The sequence below is a fragment of the Leucoraja erinacea genome, chromosome 21 (assembly GCF_028641065.1).
Source record: "Leucoraja erinacea ecotype New England chromosome 21, Leri_hhj_1, whole genome shotgun sequence".
Classification (NCBI taxonomy): domain Eukaryota; kingdom Metazoa; phylum Chordata; class Chondrichthyes; order Rajiformes; family Rajidae; genus Leucoraja; species Leucoraja erinaceus.
Window position 1 is genome coordinate 35,134,932 of NC_073397.1, and position 22,907 is coordinate 35,157,838.

General features: G+C 42.7%; 1 protein-coding gene across 2 annotated transcripts; it reads right to left on the bottom strand.

Moving 5' to 3' along the window:
* Positions 1 to 460: 460 nt before the first annotated feature.
* Positions 461 to 20,796, bottom strand: LOC129707526 (protein-L-isoaspartate O-methyltransferase domain-containing protein 2). Of its 2 annotated transcripts, none has more exons than XM_055652642.1 (6): positions 20,677 to 20,796; positions 12,080 to 12,432; positions 10,007 to 10,109; positions 6,034 to 6,205; positions 2,617 to 2,740; positions 461 to 1,472 (listed from the first exon to the last, which is right to left on the bottom strand). In XM_055652642.1, exons 2-6 carry the CDS (start codon positions 12,384 to 12,386, stop codon positions 1,093 to 1,095), a joined length of 1,086 nt encoding a protein of 361 aa, XP_055508617.1. In that variant the 5' UTR covers positions 12,387 to 12,432; positions 20,677 to 20,796; the 3' UTR covers positions 461 to 1,092. The 2 variants fall into 2 exon arrangements, with proteins under 2 accessions (XP_055508617.1, XP_055508618.1); XM_055652643.1 differs by having other exon boundaries at positions 12,080 to 12,404; positions 20,677 to 20,733.
* Positions 20,797 to 22,907: the final 2,111 nt, after the last annotated feature.

Consider the following 22,907-nt stretch of genomic DNA (forward strand, 5'->3'; position numbering starts at 1 on the left):
GCACAGACTCGGTGGGCCGAAGGGCCTGTTTACACACGGTATCTCTAAACTGAAGGTAATTCAAGGGCGATGCCCAACTGCAATTCACATGAAGGTTCATCGTAGACGTGCGGTAAATTTATTTCCCCAAAATAGATTGAAAATAACCAGTGTCTAATGGAAATAGCAACACAGCTACTCCCTCCAGAAACATCAGTCTAGGTTACCAGCTTGTATCTTGACAAATTCTAACCCTCAAATCCTATTCATAGAATCCTGCATTTCCACCGTTGATGTGGGACTTACTACCATCGAGGCAATGGCACCAAGAATCTTTTCAAAACATCCAGAAGTACTAAAAGAGACCGAATCAGCAAACTAATCAAAGTCTCTGGTCCGATAAGTCACAGTTGGCACACAAAATCGACACGAATCAAGAACCAGTATTAACGATGAAGAAAAAGGAATTGAGTAACTAATACCAAGTTTTATTTTGCTTTATTTATTGTAGAGAAATGACTGAACAAGTATTTGATAACATCAGTTCATCTACCAAGCAATCTGCAAAAAGAATTACATTGTTACAGCAGTAACATTTATTTTTAAATTAAGCGAATATGAAAAAGTTCTAGAGTTACATCTTAACGTTTCCTTTACAAAATAATGTTGGCATGTGAAGCACAGAATTGTGCTGGAATCGCCATCTTTACTCAGAGCTAAACAGTACTCAACTAAGTTAATACAAATCACAATATTTTGTTTAAATAGTAAGGTCCAAGCCGCCAGAAGCAGTCGTTTCGCAGGAATAACCATTTAAAATGTCTCCTGTCGACCATGTCTGCTGTTTTTGAAGAAGTGCTTGCGACAGGCGAGGCAGTAAATGTACAGAGAGCAAAGCATACGTTAGTTTTGCGAATACTCTACACAAATTATGCTAGAAACCTTTTTTAAATGAGAAAAACAAATTCAGTATGAAACTATTAATAGGAAATTGCTAATCAAAACAAGCCTGTAAAAGTGCTCACTTATTTCATTGCAGTATATGTCCCCTTTGTTTTTAAACTTTAACTCAAGTGCAATATTACAGTTATAACCAGCAGTTAGTTCCAAGACTTATTTATCTCTGTAGTACAGAAGGTATAATTTTAATGGCTCTGGTAAAGGCAAGCTGAAGATCTTTTCCTGCAGCAAATGGAGTGGAGGCTCTGGTTTGAAGTCGCAGTATTCTTTCTCATCGTCTTCTCTTCTCACCTCCTCCAAGTCCTCATTGTTGTTGTTGTTGTCGAAAGGATTTGAAATTCGACTTGCAAAGACCTGCTTATCCACCAAGACGATTGCATCCATCCGCCTCTTACGGATCCGCCTGCGTTTAAACCTGGAGGGGACCTTTGGGGGGACGCCATTGCTTGTCTTCTCCTGGTTTATTGTGTTCTTAAGAGTCCGCCGAATACAGATCCGAGTTAATTCTTGCAGGCTTCCAACGCTGACTGGCGCTGTGGAAAAATAAAGCTCATTATAAACAATTTACCTTTGAGAGAAAAAAAAAATATATACTTGCATAAATTAAAACTGATTATTAGTGTTGTCGAAAGCTGAGAAGGTTGTTGGCTGCATCCTTCCCCCCATTGATGAACTGTACACTGCAAGGGCCAGGAAGCAAGCGGGTAAGATCACCTCTGACCTCTTTCACCCTGGCCACAAACTCTTTGAATCACTTCCCTCTGGAAGGCGACTCCGGACTGTCAAAGCCGCCACAGCCAGACATAAAATCAGGTTTTTCCTCCACGAGTAGTAGCTCTACTCAATAACCAAAGGTCTGTAGCCTCCATTTGTTCTGGTATTTTATTTCATTCACATGTTTAAACTGTCATTTTTATTATTAATGTTTAATGTTTTATGTGTCATTCTTAATTGTTACTGAATGTCGTGTTGTTACTTGCGAGCAGAGCACCAAGGAAAATTCCTTGTATGTGAATATACTTGGCCAATAAACTTATTCATTCATTCATCATTCATTCATTCATTCATTAGTTTTAAATACACAGCAGAGAAACAGACCCTGGAAAAACTCCTGCTCAAACCGCTTCATATTCCACTTTGTGTAGCAAGGACAGCAGAAAGTGACGCATGAAGCCCCATTTGTACTTTTTATTGATGCAGCAGCTCTGGAATAACAAACACTATGGGAAAGCAAATAGAGATGATCGGCTGGACTAAAAATATTAATTCAATTGGATGGGGAGAAGATGTTTCCACTAGTGGGAGAGTCTAGGACCAGAGGTCATAGCCTCAGAAGTAAAGAACGTTCTTTTAGGAAGGAGATGAGGAGGAATTTCTTTAGTCAGAGGGTAGTGAATCTGTGGAATTCTTTGCCACAGAAGGCTGTGGAGGCCAAGTCAGTGGAGGCAGAGATTGATAGATTCTTGATTAGTACAAGTGTCAGAGATTATGGGGAGAAGGCAGGAAAATGGGACTAGGTGGGAGTGATACATCAGCCACGATTGAATGGCAGAGTAGCCTTGATGGGCCGAATGGCCTAATTTTGTTTATATCACTTATGATCTTGTGAATTATTAGGAAATCAAAATGTCACCAAGTACAAAAGGCTATTGGTAAACTCAGACTGATAAGACTTACGCAATTGGACTGTTCGCACTTTTCCACTGTCTGCATTACAAGGTTGGATTAGAGGAGCAAAAGAGACAGCCAAAATCTTTTCTGTTTCCCAAGTATTCAATCCTGTACGCATTATTTTAGTTAGCTGCAACGAGGAATACAGAAATAATTTGAAACTGCAAATAAAAAGTAACACTAAGTGGAGAAATTAAGAAATTAACATTAAGAGCAACAAGTCCTGAATAATTGAGAAGAAAATAATTATAAATGTAGGAATTTTGTTCACTGAACTGATCTTAATCTAATTATCTTCTTTCTTGCCAAGAATTCTTTCCTGTAGAAGTTTTGGGCTTTTGGTTGTTAATTAATCAAAACTTAAGCTTTAAGACTCAATTTTTGATTAAGCAGCTGCATTAAAAAAAAAAACTTTTTGCGTGATTCCTGACTATTAGGCGTACATAATGGGATTCAGACAAGAATGGACAGAAGTGGAAGTTGCGTGGGCAGTTGTGTAGTGAAAACAGGGTTAATAGAAAAGCAGTTGGAAAGAACTGCAGATGCAGTTATCAGTCTCAACCCGAAACGTCACCCATTCCTTCTCTCCAGAGATATTGCCTGACCCGCTGACTTACTCCAGCATTTTGCGTCTATCTTAATAGAAAAGGAGATGGGAAAGTTGAACTCAAGGGCAGAAGTAAGGGAGATAAAACAGATCAGAGAAAGTTGCAAGTACAGTAGTAATATGGGAGATGTCTTAGATTACCGATTGATACTTAACCATTTAATAAAATGGGCTGAGCAACGGAAGACGGAATGTAATCATTGTAAGTGTGAAGTTGTGCACTTTGAGAGATGTGGGCGGCACAACGATAGAGTTGCTGCCTTATAGCAACCGGAGACACGGGTTCGATCCTGACCACGTGTGCTATCTGTACGCAGTTTCTACATTCTCCCTGTGACCGTGTAGGTTTTGTCTCGATGCTCCGGTTTCCTCCCGCACTCCGAAAGACATACAGGTTTGTAGGTTAATTGACTTCTGTAAATTGTCCCGAGTGTGTGTAGGATAGAGCTAATATACGGATGATTGCAAGTAGTATACGGATGATTGATAGTAGTATACGGATGATTGCTAGTTGGCGAGGACTTGGTGGGCCAAAGGGCCTGTTTCGATGCTGTATCTCTAAACTAAACTAAGATGCAATAAGAGTACAAAATACACAATACAAGGTATATCCCGAGTATTGAGGATGAGAGAGACCTTGATATATTTATGTGTGCAAGGGTCCATAAAGGTGACAGCACAAATAGATAAGGTTGGTTGAGAAAGCATAGTTTACACTTTCTTTGTTAGCCAGACTATAGACAATAGGTGCAGGAGAAGGCCATTCGGCCCTTCGAGTCAGCACCACCATTCAATATGATCATGGCTGATTATCTAAAATCAGTACCCCGTTCCTGCTTTTTCCCCATATCCCCCGACTCCTTTAGCCCTCAGAGCTAAATCTAACTCTGTCTATCCCGCTGAGTTACTCCAGCTTTATGTGCCTATCATGATAAGGGAATAACGTTTAGTGCAAGGTAAAGCCAGCAAAGTCTGATCAAGGATAGTCAGAGGGTCAGCAATGAGGTAGATAGTAGTTCAGGACATCTCTCTGGATTTGTAGAGTGGGTTCACCAGGTCTTTGCCTGGAGTGATTTAGTTACAAGGAGAGACTGGGCAGGCTGGATTTATTTTCTTTACATTGAAGCTGTGGTGGGTGGGGGAAGGATGGGACAGGATGAAGGGGGTGCCCAATAGAGGTAGACAGAATTGTGAGGGGGCAGATCATGGGAAACTTTTCACCATGGCATAGGTATTGAAAACTAGAGGTGGTAGGCTCAGGATAAGGGGCTCCGGGTTTGGAGAGGTACAGCGGAAAATGTTTTCCACCCAGAGAGCGGTTGTAATACGGAACGCACTGCTTGAAAGGGTGGCAGAGGCAGGCACTCTTACGACTTACAAGTCTCTAGATGAGCGCTTGAATCACTGAGTGCAGACAGCTACGGACCAAGTGCTGGTAAATGGGACTGGTATATATGGGTACGATGGCCAGCAGGCAGAAGTGAAGAGCCAGTTTCGGTGCACAATGCAGCTGAGCTTCACGTGGGTGTTGAATAGGCAAGGGAACTCAATATTAGTGATCCCCATTGGTGTCAAAGGCATGGGAAGAAGCGCATGGAGACAAGACTTTAATGTAACAATTTTCACTCAAACAAGATATATGGTGTACCTGAGCCTTGTAACATGTCCTTGGTTGTCATATGGCAACATGTCCTTTGACCCATCAAGTCCACACTGACCACATAACTACTTACATCAATCCCACGTTGATCCAATATTGTTCTCCTCACATTCCCAGAGCTATCCCCCCCCCAATCCCCTCTCCCCTCCAGATTCCACTACTCACCCACGTATCATGGGACATTTACAGTGTGCAGTGGCTAATTAATCTACAAAATCAAATGTCTTTTGAGATATGGAAGAAAATCAGAGTAGCGAGGGGGAAACCCACATGGTCAAAGAGGGATGACATACAAACCCAACAAGCATTGCACCCGAGGTCAGGATAGATCTGGGTCACTAGAGCTGAGAGGCAGCTGCTCCACTAGGTGCTCTACTGGCCCATTGGGTGGAAGATGACAAGACTCGAATGAGCATGGGACGTAGTCAAGAAAGATCTGTGCACTAGATACATAAGGTCACAAGTGATATGTGCAGAATTAGGCCATTCGGCCCATCAAGTCTGCTCCCCCATTCAATCATGATTGATCTATCTCTCCCTCCTAACCCCATTCTCCTGCCTCCTCCGCATAACCCTGTCATATGTTCCTTGAGTTTCATATATCTGAGGAAGGATGTGCTGGCTCTGGTGGGGGTCCAGAGATGGTTTACAAGAATGATTCCAGGAATGAGTGGGCTAGCATATGATGATTGTTTGACAGCACTGGGCCTCTACTCGCTGGAGTTTAGAAGGTTGAGGGGGGGACCTCATTGAAATTTACAGAATAATGAAAGGATGTGGGATGTTTCCACTGGTGGGAGAGTCTAGGACCAGAGGTCACAGCCTCAGAATTAAAGGGCGCTCTTTTAGAAAGGAGGTGAGGAGGAACTTCTTTAGTCAGAGGGTAGTTAATCTGAGGAATTCGTTGCCGCAGTGACTGTGGAGGCCAAGTCAGTGGATATTTTTAAGGCAGAGATAGATAGATTCTTGATTAGTACAGGTGTCAGAGGTTATGGGGAGAAGGCAGGGGAATGGGGTTAGGAGGTTAGGAGGCAGAGATCAGCCATGATTGAATGGTGGAGTGGACTTGATGGGCCGAATGGCTTAATTCTACTCCTATAACGTGAGCCTGTGGATGGAAGAGTGACTGTGAAAGACACAGGAAATCTGAACTTACCTTCTCTTCCAGTGGCATGACAAGGATTCCACCAACTTTGATGAGGTTCCTCATGTACTCTTCGTGATCTTTTTGAACTCCGGCCCCACAGTAGACTCTGTCGTACTGACGGCTGTCTGAAGCAATCTCCAGACAGTTACCCACCACAAAGGATGGCTCGCAGAATTCAAACCTTAATTGATAAAATATCACAAACATGGGAAGATTGTTTTAGCTCAGTTCATCTTGATCGTAAATGAATGCTTCTTGGGTTAGCAATGCTGCGTTTGGCTGAGAATCTTTGTTCTCCATTCATTGGTCATTTGAAAGGAATGCAAATGATCTGTGATCAAAAGGATAATAAAAATAGCAGGTGCAGAAAATGCCAGGTATGAATGCAGGAGCTCACAGGAGGATATAAGGGTGTGGAAGTGGAAACAAAATCCAGTGGAAATAGATGGAAAGTACAATCTTTGTAGAAATGAAAAACAAAATCAATGAAAATATAAAATTAAAATTGAGAAGGAATGCAATCCAATGTGTATCTATCAAGATCTATCTTAAAATGACCCACTTGCCATTGAAAGAGTTGAATAGAACTGTTACATATTTAAGGTAGAGAATACAAAAATAAAAATTCGATGTACATTGATTTTGTCACAGCTGCAAAAATTCTGAATAGCAATATGTGCTTGAATCACAGGTAGACACAAAATGCTGGAGTAACTCAGCAGGACAGGCAGCATCTCTGGAGAGAAGCAATGGGTCGAGACCTGTCTGAAGAAGACTCTAGACCCGAAATGGTGAGGAAAACTTTTTTCACACAGAGTGGTGAATCTCTGGAATTCTCTGCCGCAGAAGGTCGTTGAGGCCAGTTCATTGGCTATATTTAAGAGGGAGTTAGATGTGGCCCTTGTGGCTAAAGGGATCAGGGGTATGGAGAGAAGGCAGGAACAGGATACTGAGTTGGATAATCAGGCATGATCATATTGAATGGCGGTGCAGGCTCGAAGGGCTGACTTTCCTACTCCTGCACCTATTTTCTATGTTTCTAAATGTCACCCATTCCTTCAGCCAGAGATGCTGGCTGTCCCGCTGTACTACAAAGCCTTTTGTGTCTACCTTTGATTTAAATCAGCATCTGCAGTTCTTTCCTACAAACTGTGCTTGAATCACAGCGGGTGTAGGGTAGGATTTGAGGATGGAGCATGAAGCAATGATGAAAGAGTTGCAAAACCAGAGACGCATTCATCATAGCAATGACTTCAGAGCAGACGGGATTCTAGCATTCAAAAGTGCAAATATTTGAACTGAATTAGTGTGAGATCCATTTCTTAATGAGTTAACAACACAGGGTCATAATCTTTGCATTAATATTAGAAACATTATGAAGGGGCAGTTTAAAATAATTTATTTCCAGCATGATCTAGTGGAGCATGTAATACTTGGCAAGTGGCAATGAAGCCAAATAAGATTAGAAATACTCAACCATAAAGATAAGCACTGCTTTCTTGCTCCTTCGCTGTGTTAGTAATGGATACAAGTTATGTTAGAAAACAGCTCCACTGCAGAATCGGCCGTGGCATAGTCAAAATGGTCTCTTTTATGTTGTTAGATCTCTGCATGACAAAAATGTTTCTTTGAAATGATGCCGATTCAACTTCCTGCACGAGCAACAATACATATCATGTCTAATACCGTGTGTTTTATTTAGCAGTCGAGTTGCTGCCTCACAACCCTTGCAGCACTGGAGACCCAGGTTTTATCTTGACTCCTGGTGCTGTCTGTACAGAGTTTGCACGTTCTCCCCGTGACCTGCACGGGGGTTTACTCCAAGATCTTCGGTTTCCTCCCACACTCCAAAGACGTACAGGTGTGTGGGCGGATTGTCTTGGTATAAGTGTAAATTGTCCCCAGTGTGTGTAGGATAGTGTTAACGTGCAGGGATCAGTGGTCGGTGTGGGCTCGGTGGGCCGAGGTGCCTGTTTTCGCGCTGTATCTCCAAACTAAACTAAACTACTCAGAGCAGCAACTGAAGGTGTCAGAATCGAGCGCAATGCTCCTGGGACAGAAAGAGCATGGGGGGGGGGGGGGGGGGGGGGGGGGAGATGGAATCAATTAATAAAAAATTGTTATGTGGTGATCCATGAGTTAAATGTTCGAATGGACAACAGATGCACTTATATATCCAAAAGGTTGGCTGTTCCCGATGTTGGGGGAGTCCAGAACCAGGGGCCACAGTTTAAGAATAAGGGGTAAGGCATTTAGAACGGAGATGAGGAAACACTTTTTCGCACAGAGAGCAGAGAGTTAGTTGTGAGTCTGTGGAATTCTGTGCCTCAGAGGGCGGTGGAGGCGGGTTCTCTGGATACTTTCAAGAGAGAGCTAGATAGGGCTCTTAAAATCAGCGGAGTCAGGGGATATGGGGAGAAGGCAGGAACGGGGTACTGATTGTGGATGATCAGCCATGATCAAATTGAATGGCGGTGCTGACTCAAAGGGCCGAATGGCCTTCTCCTGCACCTATTGTCTATTAGCTTGTGCAACGCAACACCAACTTTGCAACATCAGAAAGTATCAATACTACGAGAGGAAGCAAAGATAAGATTGCTTTTGACTGTTTTGTTCAATTAACATTGTGGATCCACATATTAAACCATGCTATGAATATATTTGCAAACAAGGTCATTCGTTTCATTTACATTGTCAACTTTGCAATTATCAACGTATTCTTTGTTGACGTGTTTTACCAGCGCATTTATCCAAGGAAAAACAACACTGTTCAAGAGAACACTTTGGCAAATTCAATGATTCCAATCTATGAAATTGGCAACTAAGGTTAAATGGGAATTAAGTGAAACACCCTTAAGAATAGACTTAGGTTTGCTTGATTTCTGAATGATCATTAAAAAGTATCTTCTGTAAAGCTCATGGCAATTACTGGAAGAATTATTCATGAATAAATTACATTAAAACTCTACACCGGTGAGACCAATTGCAGGCTCGGCGATCGCTTCGCCCAACACCTCCGCTCAGTTCGCAATAACCTACAAGATCTCCTGGTGGTTCAGCACTTCAACCCCCCCTCCCATTCCGAGTCCTACCTTTCTCTCCTGGGCCTCCTCCATGGCCAGAGTGAGCCCCACCGCAACTTGGAGGAGTAGCACCTCATATTTCGCTTGGGTAGTTTACACCCCAGCGGTATGAACATTGACTTCTCCAATTTCAGGTAGTCATTGCTTTCTCCCTCCTTCCCCTCCCCTTCCCAGCTCCCCCCCAGCCCCCTGACCCCACCTCTTCCTTCCTTTCTTCCCCCCCCCCCCCCCCCCCCCCCCCAGTCTGTAGAAGGGTCTCGACCCGAACTGTACACTGACAATGACAATTAAATTGAATCTGAAATTGAATCTGAAACGTCGGCTATTCCTTCGCTCCATAGATGCTGCCTCACCCGCTGAGTTTCTCCAGCTTTTTTGTCTACCTTTAAAACTGCAGACAATCTGGCATGCGTAGAACTTTGGTGATGCTGGACTGAGATTTTTCAGGATGTTACTTACACACTAAATTTTACTTAAAAAAAAAACATGCCACGCTGTGATATATAAATTTTACAATGAACTCCATGTTTAAAGGGAACAGAAAATATAACAGACAAAGAGCTGAGGTAAGTCTGTGGAGTTACATGGATAGGAACGTTTTATGGTCGGGAACTCTTCAAACATCCGTTCGTCTCAAGAAGGGTCCCAACCCAAAATGTCACCCATCCATGTTCTCAGATTAGTTTAGTAATTATTTTTAGTACCAGACCATGGAACCTTGTACAAGAATGTATATTTTCAATACAATTTGAAAACCGGTGTGATTTGTGAAATTGTTATTGTGTCTGACCAAGCAAATTCACTTTTAGTTTGGATTCACCCATTTTGGAAAAGCCCACAATTTCTCCATTAATGTCTAATTGATTAGAAATGTTTAGATCGTGGCTCAGAGTACTCACTTATCAAAGCTGTCACTTGTCTTGATGAAGTTTTCAAGCTTTTGGTTGGCATATTCAACAACATCAACGTGTAGCTCTATTCCATGATTGACTCCAAATGGCCCTGTGGGCAGAAGCTAGGTTGTTAATGAAAGAATAGTCAGGAACAGAAACCAAATCAGCTTAAATTTAATAAAGAGGACCCGAATAGCATTTTTTTTTTCTAAACCTAAATTGGCTATTTTCTTTACCTTCAGGATATAGGTTACATTTTAATACGATCATTAGCTCTGAACATGAACTATAAGATGTTATGTACTGATAGAAAATGTCACAATTTTTTCAAGTAAAAATACCAACCTTAAAACAAATGAAATATTAAAACGAAGTGCTCACCAGCTAATTTCCCTAGTTTACAACCACATACAAACAATAAGCCACTGCAATACAATCGACTATAGAAAAGATAAAACTGAAAATCATTGCTTCACAAGTGAGCCCATGTATTGATGGTAGAAAAGGGAATGCCTTACAAAAAGAGTAAAACATCTCTATCTAAAGTAATTAATCCAACATTATAACCATTATGGATAGGTGATGTTTCCGGTTGTGACCCTTCTTCAGAACACTGTATCCATTCCCTCTACAGATGCTGCTTGACTTGCAGAGTTATTTCAGCACTTAAGTGTTTTGCTCAAGATTCCAGCAACTGCAGTTCATTGCATCTCCATCGTAACGGGCATGACTCTTTGCGGCCTATCACTCTTAGTTATTATTGAAATGAATTGTCATTTTAGTCAAATAATCAGCAAATGGAACAAGAATTTCAGTAATGACAGATCATAATGCAATCAAAGTTGTAAACTAGTCTGATGCAAGTTCTACATTATTATGACCCCATCATTGCAATCGAATTTGGGAATTTTGAAAAACACCTAAAATGTGGTAGATAAAATATGCAGAGCTAACTTTGGTAAGTCACAAATCCAGAAATTATCATTGGTATCTTTAGAGAACAAAAAATCCCCAACAATTTAATTTGTATAGGATCTTTAACATTGACTAAACATGCCAAGGTGTTTTACATAAATAATTACCCAACAAGATCGGACTCAACCATTAATACAAGTGAACCGAAAAATCTGTGTCTTTGATTGAACGGAGCCAAGAAGGCATAGTGAAAAAAATCTACGGATTAAAGCCAAGGCAGATTATTGCTCTACCTTTGTTTAAGAAGGAACTGCAGATGGTGGAAAATCGAAGGTAAAGAGAAAAATGTTAGAAAAACTCAGCGGGTGAGGCAGCATCTATGGAGCGAAGGAAATAGGCAACGTTTCGGGTCTCGACCTGATAAGTCGCCTATTTCCTTCGCTCCATAGATGCTGTCTCACCCGCTGAGTTTCTCCAGCATTTTTGTCTTCACCATTGCTCTACCTTTAGTTGATGAGCCTTCAGGAAAAATATGTCAAAATGGAATGGTAGCAAGCGCAAAATCTCAGAAATTTGAAAGAAGTTAGAAAGGAGAGGAGTAGAATCACGGGAGGATAGAAGAACATGATTAAGACTTAAAATGAACCTGTTACTAAGATAATATAGATCAATCAGCACAGGCGTAGCAGGTGAACAAGACTTGATCCATGTTAAGAATGCAGGCAGCAGAGTTTTGGAGGAACTCAAGTTTATGTATGGAAGGTGGAAAAGCACATTCTCCAGGTTATAACTGATTGAACCGTTTATAATCAGTGAAATTAGTTGTTATCCTGGTACATATTACAGAATTTGTAAACGATACCACTGGTCCTCCCCAGCTTACGAGCAATCAACATATGTAGATATATATGAATGAGGCTGTAGATGTGAACAAACACTTGGTTGACCGCCGGGTGAATTTGCCGGCTACAGCGGGCATTTCCTGCCATGGGGGAACTCAGTTTGCGGCCACATTGCCGAAAGGTTCGGGTTACGAACAGTTCTCAGGAACTGAACCCTGCTGTAACTTGGGTGAAGAAACTGCACGCTTCCTTTTAAAATAGCTTTTAGGTATTTTGCCACAATTAGTGGAAACCCATAAAACAAACAAATATATTGGCTCACCTAAAATCAAACCAACCATTGTACTCAAATACCCAGTGCCACTTCCAAGGTTCAAAAAGGCCAGCCCGGGCTGTAGGTCGAGTGCTTCCATGACCTCGGAGTAAATGCACGGTGCAGACAAATGGATGTTACCATTTTTCCAAGCCAAGTCTTTGTAGGCATTATCTTTGTAAATCTCCAAGTAATAATCGGCACGATCTATGGCCCGAAAAGCTTGTTCGACCACCTCTGTTCGGATGTAGTGTGCTTCTTTCAGGTTGTCAATTAAATCATCATTATCTTCACCAGCGCTGACAGCTCCTCCCATCTTTCTCAGCAGTTAGGACTGTGATGTTAAAGAGATTAGTAAGTACCTGTACCAGACAGAACAAAACAAACTCAATTTCACAGCTATTCAAAAGTTCGATAAATAAATGTTGTTCAAGATCACAATGGAGCTAAATCTTGTGCTTTAAATTGGAATTTAATTTTAAATTGTTTACACACAAAAATCTTCATTCTTTAATATTTTCCTGTTTCAAATAAAACTTGAATATAAATCCTACCAAAATATGACATTCAGCTTTTTTTTTGGAAAATGTCATCTTAATTAAAAAGTTATTTTCAAACAGCCATGCTAATAAAAGTTACATGTTGTAGCAACTGCATTACAAATGTATTGCATGCCTTAAAAACCCACATGGCCCAAGAGTCTGATTTCACATAAATTGACTAAACGTGATTGCCAACTAAAAATCCAGCAACATCAAATTGCTTCCAATGAATGTGTGTTTGGATGAAAATGGACTGATGGTACACATGAAGATGGCCTGAATAATCAAAAGTCGTCCTGGAATTTTTATTAGCAATCAAAAAAAAAAATCATACTTTTGTTTTACAGTTTTAATTAACAGGTTTTTACAAATCAGGATATGTAAACCTTGGTATACAAGTAATTCCCTTAACCATTTAACGACCAGAGCTCTGAAAACTGATCAACCAACAACTTAAGAACTGCTGAAGGTACACAAAAATGCTGGAGGAACTCAGCGGGTGAGGCAGCATCTATGGAGCGAAGTTTCACCCCAAGACCCTTGTTTAGTGATGCTGAATTGATCATTTTTTAGCATGGCTAACAAAATCCAGCTGCCTTGATACCTTACACGGGCCAAAAATCCAAACTTCCCGTTATTAGAAGAGTATTCTGTGCTTTTGGTATGCATGCCATCAGTCAGTTCCTCCAGAAGCCAAGAAAGACAAAATTAAAAATAGAAATCCTCTGCGAACATCATATGTGTAAACATTCTTATTTGTAACCTATAGTTCACATTGATGGAAGTTGGCAAGTCACCATAAGAAGTCAGCCAATGCTCTCCGCTGTAACTCAGGACTTGGCAATATTTTCCTTGCATTTCTTTTTCAACCAAGTGTCATCCCAACAACCACCCAAAACACCAATCTTCAACCAATTGACATACATTCCCTGACCAATGCTTTCTTCTTCATTACTTCTTCATGTCACTCCAGCATTTGTTACTTGGCTCTCCTGGCTTGTGTGAAACATCTTCCTTCCACACCAGCATCCAATCTCTGCCATACTGTGTCTAAAATTATACAATATATTACTTTAGTTAATCCAAGCAGCGTTTCTCGCAGGTTTTTGAAAATGAATATCAAGAGGTTCCATCCAGCAACAATTAAAAACTTAGCAAATCAACCAATAAGATTTTTTTAAACAATCAAATAATCCAGGCAGGTAGATGATCCGCCCAAAGACTCGTTGGGATTGGTAACCAGCCTGGAGGCTCAGTGGACGGCGCAACCGGGAGGGAGCTGGAGACATTGGGCGCAAGGGCCGGGTAGGAAGGCAAGGGTGAGGAAGGAGGGTGAACAGGGGTAATGCCTCCAGCAACTTCAAGGTCAGCTGCAGGAGGCACCCCCCGGGACACAAAGATGGCTGGGCGAGGAGAGAAAAGGAGAGAGACGTCAGTTCGTGGGAACTGCTCCAGTACATCGAGCGCGCGGGCCAACCAGACTTTAGACTTTGAATAATATGCAGTGCCTGTGATATATGCAAAAAGAATTTCACTGTGCAATTGCATATGTGACAAAGAAAGCACTATTAACTATTGATGATCACCGTGTGTACAAATCAAATACTTGTTTTCAAATCAAATACAACTATTTTCAATTTTAACTGAAAAAGTCAAGGAATTCCAAAAATAAATACTTTGCAATGCAGTTGGAACCAGAGGGCAAACTACAAAACAAAACATATTCTGCCTACGCACAAATAAAGTCTACAGGCGATTCCAGCTATGACAGATGCAAGATTGAATGAATTTGAGCCAGAGCCAATCTCATTTTTTTTCACCTCACCAAGCATGCAACTCACAATTACTTTTTGAATTTTGGACTCCAATAATAATTTGAAAACTGACAAAAACAACTACCAGCATTTAAAAGCAACAGATCTTCTCGTAAAAAATAAAAACTTTAACTATGTTTAACTACATCATATTGCTAGAGCTACCAGCAGAAACAAAATTAGAAAGCACCCATTTTTAATTGTTACCCTTCAGCCAGTGACACAGTAAAAAAAAATCAAGCCAGGATTATAGTTCACTTAAATTGCTTAATGGCTTTGAAATGTATTTATGCGCATCAAAGAGAGTACTTGCACTGTTTCAAAACAAATGGAACACCTAAAGGCAGCTCAAGAAGAAATCAGATTTTGCTTTGCCTATGTTTGTGATTACCACGCATGTAAATTGTGATTTCAGCAATTCTTAGGGCACTTTGACCTCCAAATGGCAATGTGACCAGGATTTTGGGCCTCAAGATAGTATTTTACGTCGATCTGGCAACACGCTTATGTAAATAAATATGCACCAGCATAATATATTCAAGTCAAGATTATATTCCATATGCTTATCAGCTCTTAAATAGCACAGGATACAAATAACATTTCAAGCAATATTATTTGTTCTTTGAAATATACTGCTTTACAGGCTCTCTTCCATGAACTATAAAGCACTGCTTGTGATATTTACTGAATGTGAGAGCTTAAGAGGATCCCTGCTGTGTCTAACATTGTTCTTTATAGAAAAACACAGGAGATGAAAACAGTCTCGTCTATCCAGTCAGTTGCAAACACCCTAAGGACCACCCTCTTCCCACAAATGTCAACTCCTTTCTCATTCAAATCTTCAAAACCAATTTTCTGGAAAGGCTATAGATAGTCTGTGTGCACCACCATGTGTGAAGATTACATTAAATCTAAACCACTCTGTGTGCCATCAAACCTTGTACGCTCTTTGGGTGTGGTAACAACAAGCATATCAGAATGTTTAAGAAGGAACTGCAGATGCTGGAAAATCGAAGGTAGACAAAAATGCTGGAGAAACTCAGCGGGTGAGGCAGCATATATGGAGCAAAGGAAATAGGCAACGTTTCGGCTCCATAGATACTGCCTCTCCCGCTGAGTTTCTCCAGCATTTTTGTCTACCAAGCATATCAGAGGTCATTGTGTCCAAGTAGAGTAATCCTAATCAAGGCCATTTTTTAAATCAGTTTAAGAATGTAGAACAGTACAGCCCAGGAAGAGGATCACCGGCCCAATGTCATGCTGAACAAGATGCCACGTTAAACTGCCTGTATGTGATCCATAATCCCTCCATATCCACGTGCTATCCACTTCTCCCACTATCACCCCTATCCCCTACCCCAGTCCTCTTCCGTCTGTATTCCTTCCTCTGGCTTTACATTTCTCACCTCCTCTCGCCTTATCACACAGTCTTTTGTCTCCTCACCTGTATCTACCCATCACTAGTCAGGCTTTGTGGCATCCCCCGCCTCTCCTTTCCAGCTTTCTTCCCCGCCCCCTTCCCCACCCGCACTCCAATCCGTCTGAAGGGTCCCAACCCAAAACATTACCCATTCATGGCTCCCTAATTCGTTGAGTTACTTCAGCACTTTGTATCCTTTTTTTTGCAAACCAGCATCTGCTGTTCCATGTATCTACACCTGTCACTTAATTGGCTTTGTGCTACCACCACTTTTTCCCCCCCAACTTTCTCTCCCCCCCACCCTATAATGAGCTTGTAAGGCTCCGACCTAAAACATCGCCTACACAGATGTTGCATGACCCGCTGTGTTACTCCAGCACTGTGTGCTTTTTGCTATGCGGATCCTTGTGGCTCTCTGCATTCAAGTCTAGCATTATCTAATTTATTATCATGCAGAACAAAGCTTTTAGGCTTAGGTTTATTATTGTCACATGCACCAAGATACTGTGAAAAGCTTTGTTTTGCACGCTATCCAAAATGGTCAGATATACTGTGTAGAAACTAGGAACTGCAGATGCACTTTACAGAAATGAACATAAAGTGCTGGGTTGACTCAGCAGGTTAGGCAGCATCTCTGGAGAATGTGGACATCCAGAGATCCATGTTCTCCAGAGATGCTGCTTGACCCACTGAGTTACCCCAGCACTTTGTGTTTTTTGTTCTGCAGTCTCTTGCGCCTCTCTGCATTATTTCCTCAGACGTACCATGCATTGATACAATTAGTTCAAACTCAAGCACAATAGATAGTATAGGAAGGAATTGCAAATGTTGGTTTACACCGAAGATGGACACAAATAACTGGAGTAACTCAGTAGGACAGGCAGCATCTCTGGAGAGTAGGAGTGGGTGACGTTTCAGGGCAGGACCCTTCTTCAGACTGAGAGTCAGGGGGATGAAAACGAGATATAAATGGTGATGTAGAGCGATATAGAACAAATGATTAGTGATGTCGGTCGGTAGTCATGTGCACAAATGGTTGGCATGAACTCAATGGGCTGAAGGGCCTCTTTCCATGCTGTATCTCTAAACTACACTAATCATGGAAAGTAGAAGACTCTAATGGTCTAACTCTTCCGACAGGCTACTCGACCAGAAACGTCACCCATTCCCTCTCTCCAGAGAAGCTGCCCGAACCCGCTGACTTACTCCAGCATGTTGGGTCTATCTTCAGTAGATAGCATGCCTCAGCTCAGCACACATTGAGAAATAATAAACCTAGACCTTTATTCGAGCTGCCAGCGTCTCTGGTGTCAAAACTTTTTTTTACTTACTGCTTGTCCCGCTGAGTTACTCCAGCATCTTGGGTGTCTGTCCTATCTATCTATCAAGCTCTAGGAGCTTTTCAGCGTACTACATCCAGATTCAGACCCAGATCAAGATGCAGCTCGGCGCACAAACTATGGCAATAATAAACCTCGACCTTTATTCGGGGGGTTCCAGCGTCCTCAAGGTCTTCATTATCCCCCCGCACAATTAAAGCATGGAATAATCTTCACCCTACCATAGTTACCCAACCAGATGCAACTAAATTTAAGGTAGCGCTCGTTCTTCCGAAAAACCCTTTCTGGCTTAAGTCCCACCTCCAGTTTAAAATTCCATTTGGAATATTTTAGAGGAGTCTGAAGAAGGGTTTCGGCCCGAAACGTCGTCTATTTCCTTCGCTCCATAGATGCTGCTGCACCCGCTGAGTTTCTCCAGCAATTTTGTATACTTTCGATCTTCCAGCATCTGCAGTTCCATCTTGAACACCAAGAACTTTCTGTTGTGTTTAAGAAGGAACTGCAGATGCTGGAAAATCGAAGGTAGACAAAAATGCTGGAGAAACTCAGCGGGTGAAGCAGCAGCATCTATGGAGCGAAGGAAATAGGCAACGTTTCGTCTCCATAGTTGCCTGCCTCTCCCGCTGAGTTTCTCCAGCATTTTTGTCTACCAAGCATATCAGAGGTCATTGTGTCCAAGTAGAGTAATCCTAATCAAGGCCATTTTTTAAAATCAGTTTAAGAATGTAGAACAGTATGGAACGAGGGAAATAGGCAACGTTTCGGGACGAAACCCTTTGGGTTTCGACCCGAAACGTTGCCTATTTCCATTGGGATTTGTCCCGAAACGTTGTCTATTTCCTTCGCTCCATAGATGCTGTTGCTGCACCTATGTTGTGGTGCAGCAGCAGCAGAGCTGTAGCAGCTCTGAACCGGCCCTGCTGAGTGCCCCCACCACCCCCCCTGGACTGTCTCCCTCGGATGGTCACGACACACAGCTTATCTATTTATTTTACTTTTCTTTTTCATCGGTTGGAGCTGCATACTAAATAGAAACATAGAAATTAGGTGCAGGAGTAAGCCATTCGGCCCTTCGAGCCTGCACCGCCATTTAATATGATCATGGCTGATCATCCAACTCAGTATCCCGTACCTGCCTTCTCTCCATACCCTCTGATCCCCTTGGCCACAAGGGCCACATCTAACTCCCTCTTAAATATAGCCAAATGAACTGGCCTCAACTACCCTCTGTGGCAGAGAGTTCCAGATCTCGTTGCACTGACAATAAAATATATTATTATTATTATTATCACCCGCTGAGTTTCTCCAGCAGGTTACACAAAAAAGCTGGAGAAACTCAGCGGGTGCAGCAGCATCTATGGAGCTAAGGAAATAGGCAACGTTTCGTCTCCATAGTTGCCTGCCTCTCCCGCTGAGTTTCTCCAGCATTTTTGTCTACCAAGCATATCAGAGGTCATTGTGTCCAAGTAGAGTAATCCTAATCAAGGCCATTTTTAAAAATCAGTTTAAGAATGTAGAACAGTATGGAGCGAAGGAAATCGGCAACGTTTCGGCTCCATAGATGCTGCCTCTCCCGCTGAGTTTCTCCAGCATTTTTGTCTACCAAGCAAATCAGAGGTCATTGTGTCCAAGTAGAGTAATCCTAATCAAGGCCATTTTTTAAAATCAGTTTAAGAATGTAGAACAGCAGGGAGCGAAGGAAATAGGCAACGTTTCGGGACGAAACCCTTTGGGTTTCGACCCGAAACGTTGCCTATTTCCATTGGGATTTGTCCCGAAACGTTGTCTATTTCCTTCACTCCATAGATGCTGCTGCTGCTGCTGCACCTATGTTGTGGTGCAGCAGCAGCAGAGCTGTAGCAGCTCTGAACCGGCCCTGCTGAGTGCCCCCACCACCCCCCCTGGACTGTCTCCCTCAGATGGTCACGATACACAGCTTATCTATTTATTTTACTTTTCTTTTTCATCGGTTGGAGCTGCATACTAAATAGAAACATAGAAATTAGGTGCAGGAGTAGGCCATTCGGCCCTTCGAGCCTGCACCGCCATTTAATATGATCATGGCTGATCATCCAACTCAGTATCCCGTACCTGCCTTCTCTCCATACCCCCTGAACCCTTTAGCCACAAGGGCCACATCTAACTCCCTCTTAAATATAGCCAATTAACTGTGGCCTCAACTACCCTCTGTGGCAGAGAGTTCCAGATCTCGTTGCACTGACAATAAAATATATTATTATTATTATTATCACCCGCTGAGTTTCTCCAGCAGGTTACACAAAAAAGCTGGAGAAACTCAGTGGGTGCAGCAGCATCTATGGAGCGAAGGAAATAGGCAACGTTTCGGGCCGAAACCCAAAGGGTTTCGGCCCGAAACGTTGCCTATTTCCTTCAATTAAAGTAATGCTGTGCTGCAGTCTGGTCCACAAACATATTGTCCTGTCAGAAGCTATTCTTATTATTTTGTTTTACTCAATCAACTTATTTTATTGTATTTAAGAATAGAATAGAATAACCTTTAATAATCCTTTACAGGAAATTACAGTGCCACAACAGCTTCAAGACAGACATAAACACCACACATTTCAACAGATATCTTCAATACATAATAAGTTAAAATTTTTGTGCATATATTTTTGTGCATTGTGCAGAAGGAACTGCAGATGCTGGAGAATCGAAGGTTACACAAAAAAAGCTGGAGAAACTCAGCGGGTGCATCAGCATCTACAGCATGGTTACACAAAAAAGCTGGAGAAACTCAGCGGGTGCAGCAGCATCTATGGAGCGAAGGAAATAGGCAACGTTTCGGGCCGAAACCCTTCTTCAGACATCCGTCGCTCCATAGATGCTGCTGCGTCCTTCGCTCCATTGTATTGTATTGTGTTCATTGTATTGTATTCAAATTTATTGTCATCGTCTCAATTTGAGACAACGAAATGAATTTTGTTGCTGCTGCATCCTTCGCTCCATAGATGCTGCTGCGTCCTTCGCTCCATAGATGCTGCTGCGTCCTTTGCTCCATAGATGCTGCTGCGTCCTTCGCTCCATAGATGCTGCTGCGTCCTTTGCTCCATAGATGCTGCTGCGTCCTTCGCTCCATAGATGCTGCTGCGTCCTTTGCTCCATAGATGCTGCTGCACCCGCTGAGTTTCTCCAGCTTTTTTTGTGTAACCTTCGATTCTCCAGCATCTGCAGTTCCCTCTTAAGCATCTACAGCATTTGGGTCCACCTTTGTGTTGTTTGGGAGCTGAGGTAGTTGTAGTTGCTCCGCCCGGCCTGTGGGGGGCGCTGCAGCTGCCTGCCCGCCCGCCCGCACCACAACAACAGCCGCCGCCACCGCCGCGTCTCCCCGGTAACCAGCCGCGGCCTCCGCCGTTTATTGACCTTCCCCCCCCGCCCGCCTTGCCCCCGCTCCCTCGGCTCGGCGCGTCGGGTGTATCTGTGTGTGTGTGTGTGTGTGTGGGGGGGGAGGGAGCAGCAACGGGCTTACCGCGTCGGGCGGGCGGGGGGCGGGACGAGCCGGGACGGGCCGAGCGGGCGGGCGGGGGGGGGATCTCGCTGTCAAACGGCCGCTCTCGCCTCACTACTTCACCATGTCAACACAGCGGGCCACATCCGCCGGAAGATGCGTCAGCCGCATGCTAATCACATGCTAATCATATGCAAATCGATCTCCACCCCGCGGCGCATGCGCGCCACCGCTCCTTTGGCTTCCTACTTCCAGCCCATTGGGGGAAAGTTGGAACAGAATTAGGACCATTCGGCCCATCGAGTTCAAGTTCATCAAGTTCAAGTTCAAGTGAGTTTATTGTTATGTGTCCCTGTATATGACAATGAAATTCTTGCTTTGCTTCAGCACACAGAAAAATAGTAGGCATTTACTACAAAATTGTATTGTATTGTATTCAAATTTATTGTCATTGTCTCAATTTGGGACAACGAAATGAATTTCCCTTACAGGCAGTATCATAAAAAAATCACAAAGAAATTATAAAAATAAATAATAAATAAATAATAAAACATATTAAAAATAAAATTGAAATTGAATTAAAATGTAAAAAAAAGCACAAATACAGAAGTCCACGACACAACATAACATAAATGGCACCAAGGTGAGGATGGCACCATAGTCCAGCCAGCGGGATAACAGATAAATGTGTCCATATTTAGATTAGATTCGTTTATTGTCATTCAGACCTTTCGGTCTGAACGAAATTTTGTTTCCCTGCAGTCATACATATAGTTTTAAAAAATGACAAAAACACACAAATCAACGCAAATTTAACATCCACCACAGTGAGTTCACCAAACACCTCCTCACTGTGGTGGAAGGCAAAATCTTAAAGTCTCTGTCTCTTCCCTCTTTGTTCTCCCTCTGCGCCGAGGCGACGGTTCAAACTCCGCGGGTGGTCGCTGCCTCGCCACAGCTCAGAGGCCGAGTCGGGTCTCCGCTACTTCGGGGCCGAGTCGGGTCTCCGCTGCTGCTACCGCTCGCCGCCCGCCACAGCTTCGGTGCCGAGTTACCATGATATAAATATATACACACATGAATAAATAAACTGGTAAAGTGCAAATAACAGAAAGTGGTTATTAATAATCAGAGTTTTGTCCAAGCCAGGTTTAATAGCCTGATGGCTGTGGGGAAGTAGCTATTCCTGAACCTGGACGTTGCAGTCTTCAGGCTCCCGTACCTTCTACCTGAAGGTAGCGGGGAGATGAGTGTGTGGCCAGGATGGTGTGTGGGTCTTTGATGATACTGCCAGCCTTATTGAGGCAGCGACTGCGATAAATCCCCTCGATGGAAGGAAGGTCAGAGCCGATGATGGACTGGGCAGCCCATCGAGTCTAGTCTGCCATTCAATCATAGTTGACCCATCTCAACCCCATTCCCCTGCCTTCTCCCCGTAACCTCTGACTTCTTGCGTACGGCGTGCATGGCCTAAAGTTGAAGGACGACTTGTTCTATTTGATCTTGTTTGATTGTGCACGCCGGGTTGATTGCATTCGTCAAAACAGGGCGGACCACGTGACCTCCAAATGGCAATGAGACCAGGATTTTGGGCCTCGAGATAGTATTTTACGTCGATCTGGCAACACGCTTATGTAAATAAATATGCACCAGCATAATATATTCAAGTCAAGTTTATATTCCATATGCTAATCAGCTCCTAAATAGCACAGCATACAAATAACATTTCAAGCAATATTATTTGTTCTTTGAAATATACTGCTTTACAGGCTCTCTTCCATGAACTATAAAGCACTGCTTGTGATATTTACTGAATGTGGGAGCTTAAGAGGATCCCTGCTGTGTCTAACATTGTTCTTTATAGAAATACACAGGAAATGAAAACAGTCTCGTCGATCCAGTCAGTTGCAAACACCCTATGGACCGGCGTGCATGGCCTAAAGTTGTAGGACAACTTGTTCTATTTGATCTTATTTTGATTGTGCACGCCGGGTGATTGCATTTGTCGAAACAGGGCGGACCACGCGAAGGTTGCCATCTCCCACTGTTGTGCACTGTTCAAGAGGTTGATTAATATGGGTGTCCGGGTTATAGGGAGAAGGCAGGAGAATGGGGTTGAGAGGGAGAGATACATCAGACATGGTTGAACGGCAGAGTAGACTTGATGGGCCAAATGGCCTAATTCTGCTCCTATCACTTATGGTTGCTGTGAAGAAGCTGTTCTTGAACCTGGAGGTGACATTTTTCAGGCT

What these genes read in the sequence shown, in the direction of transcription:
- LOC129707526 (XM_055652642.1), bottom strand. Translation starts at nt 12,386, where the DNA reads ATGGGAGGAGCTGTCAGCGCTGGTGAAGATAATGATGATTTAATTGAC. An exon ending in AATGGTTGGTTTGATTTTAG is followed by an intron (nt 10,110 to 12,079) that starts GTGAGCCAATAT and finishes TTCTGCCCACAG; the next exon opens with GGCCATTTGGAGTCAATCAT. An exon ending in AGTGCGAACAGTCCAATTGC is followed by an intron (nt 1,473 to 2,616) that starts GTAAGTCTTATC and finishes ATTTTTCCACAG; the next exon opens with CGCCAGTCAGCGTTGGAAGC.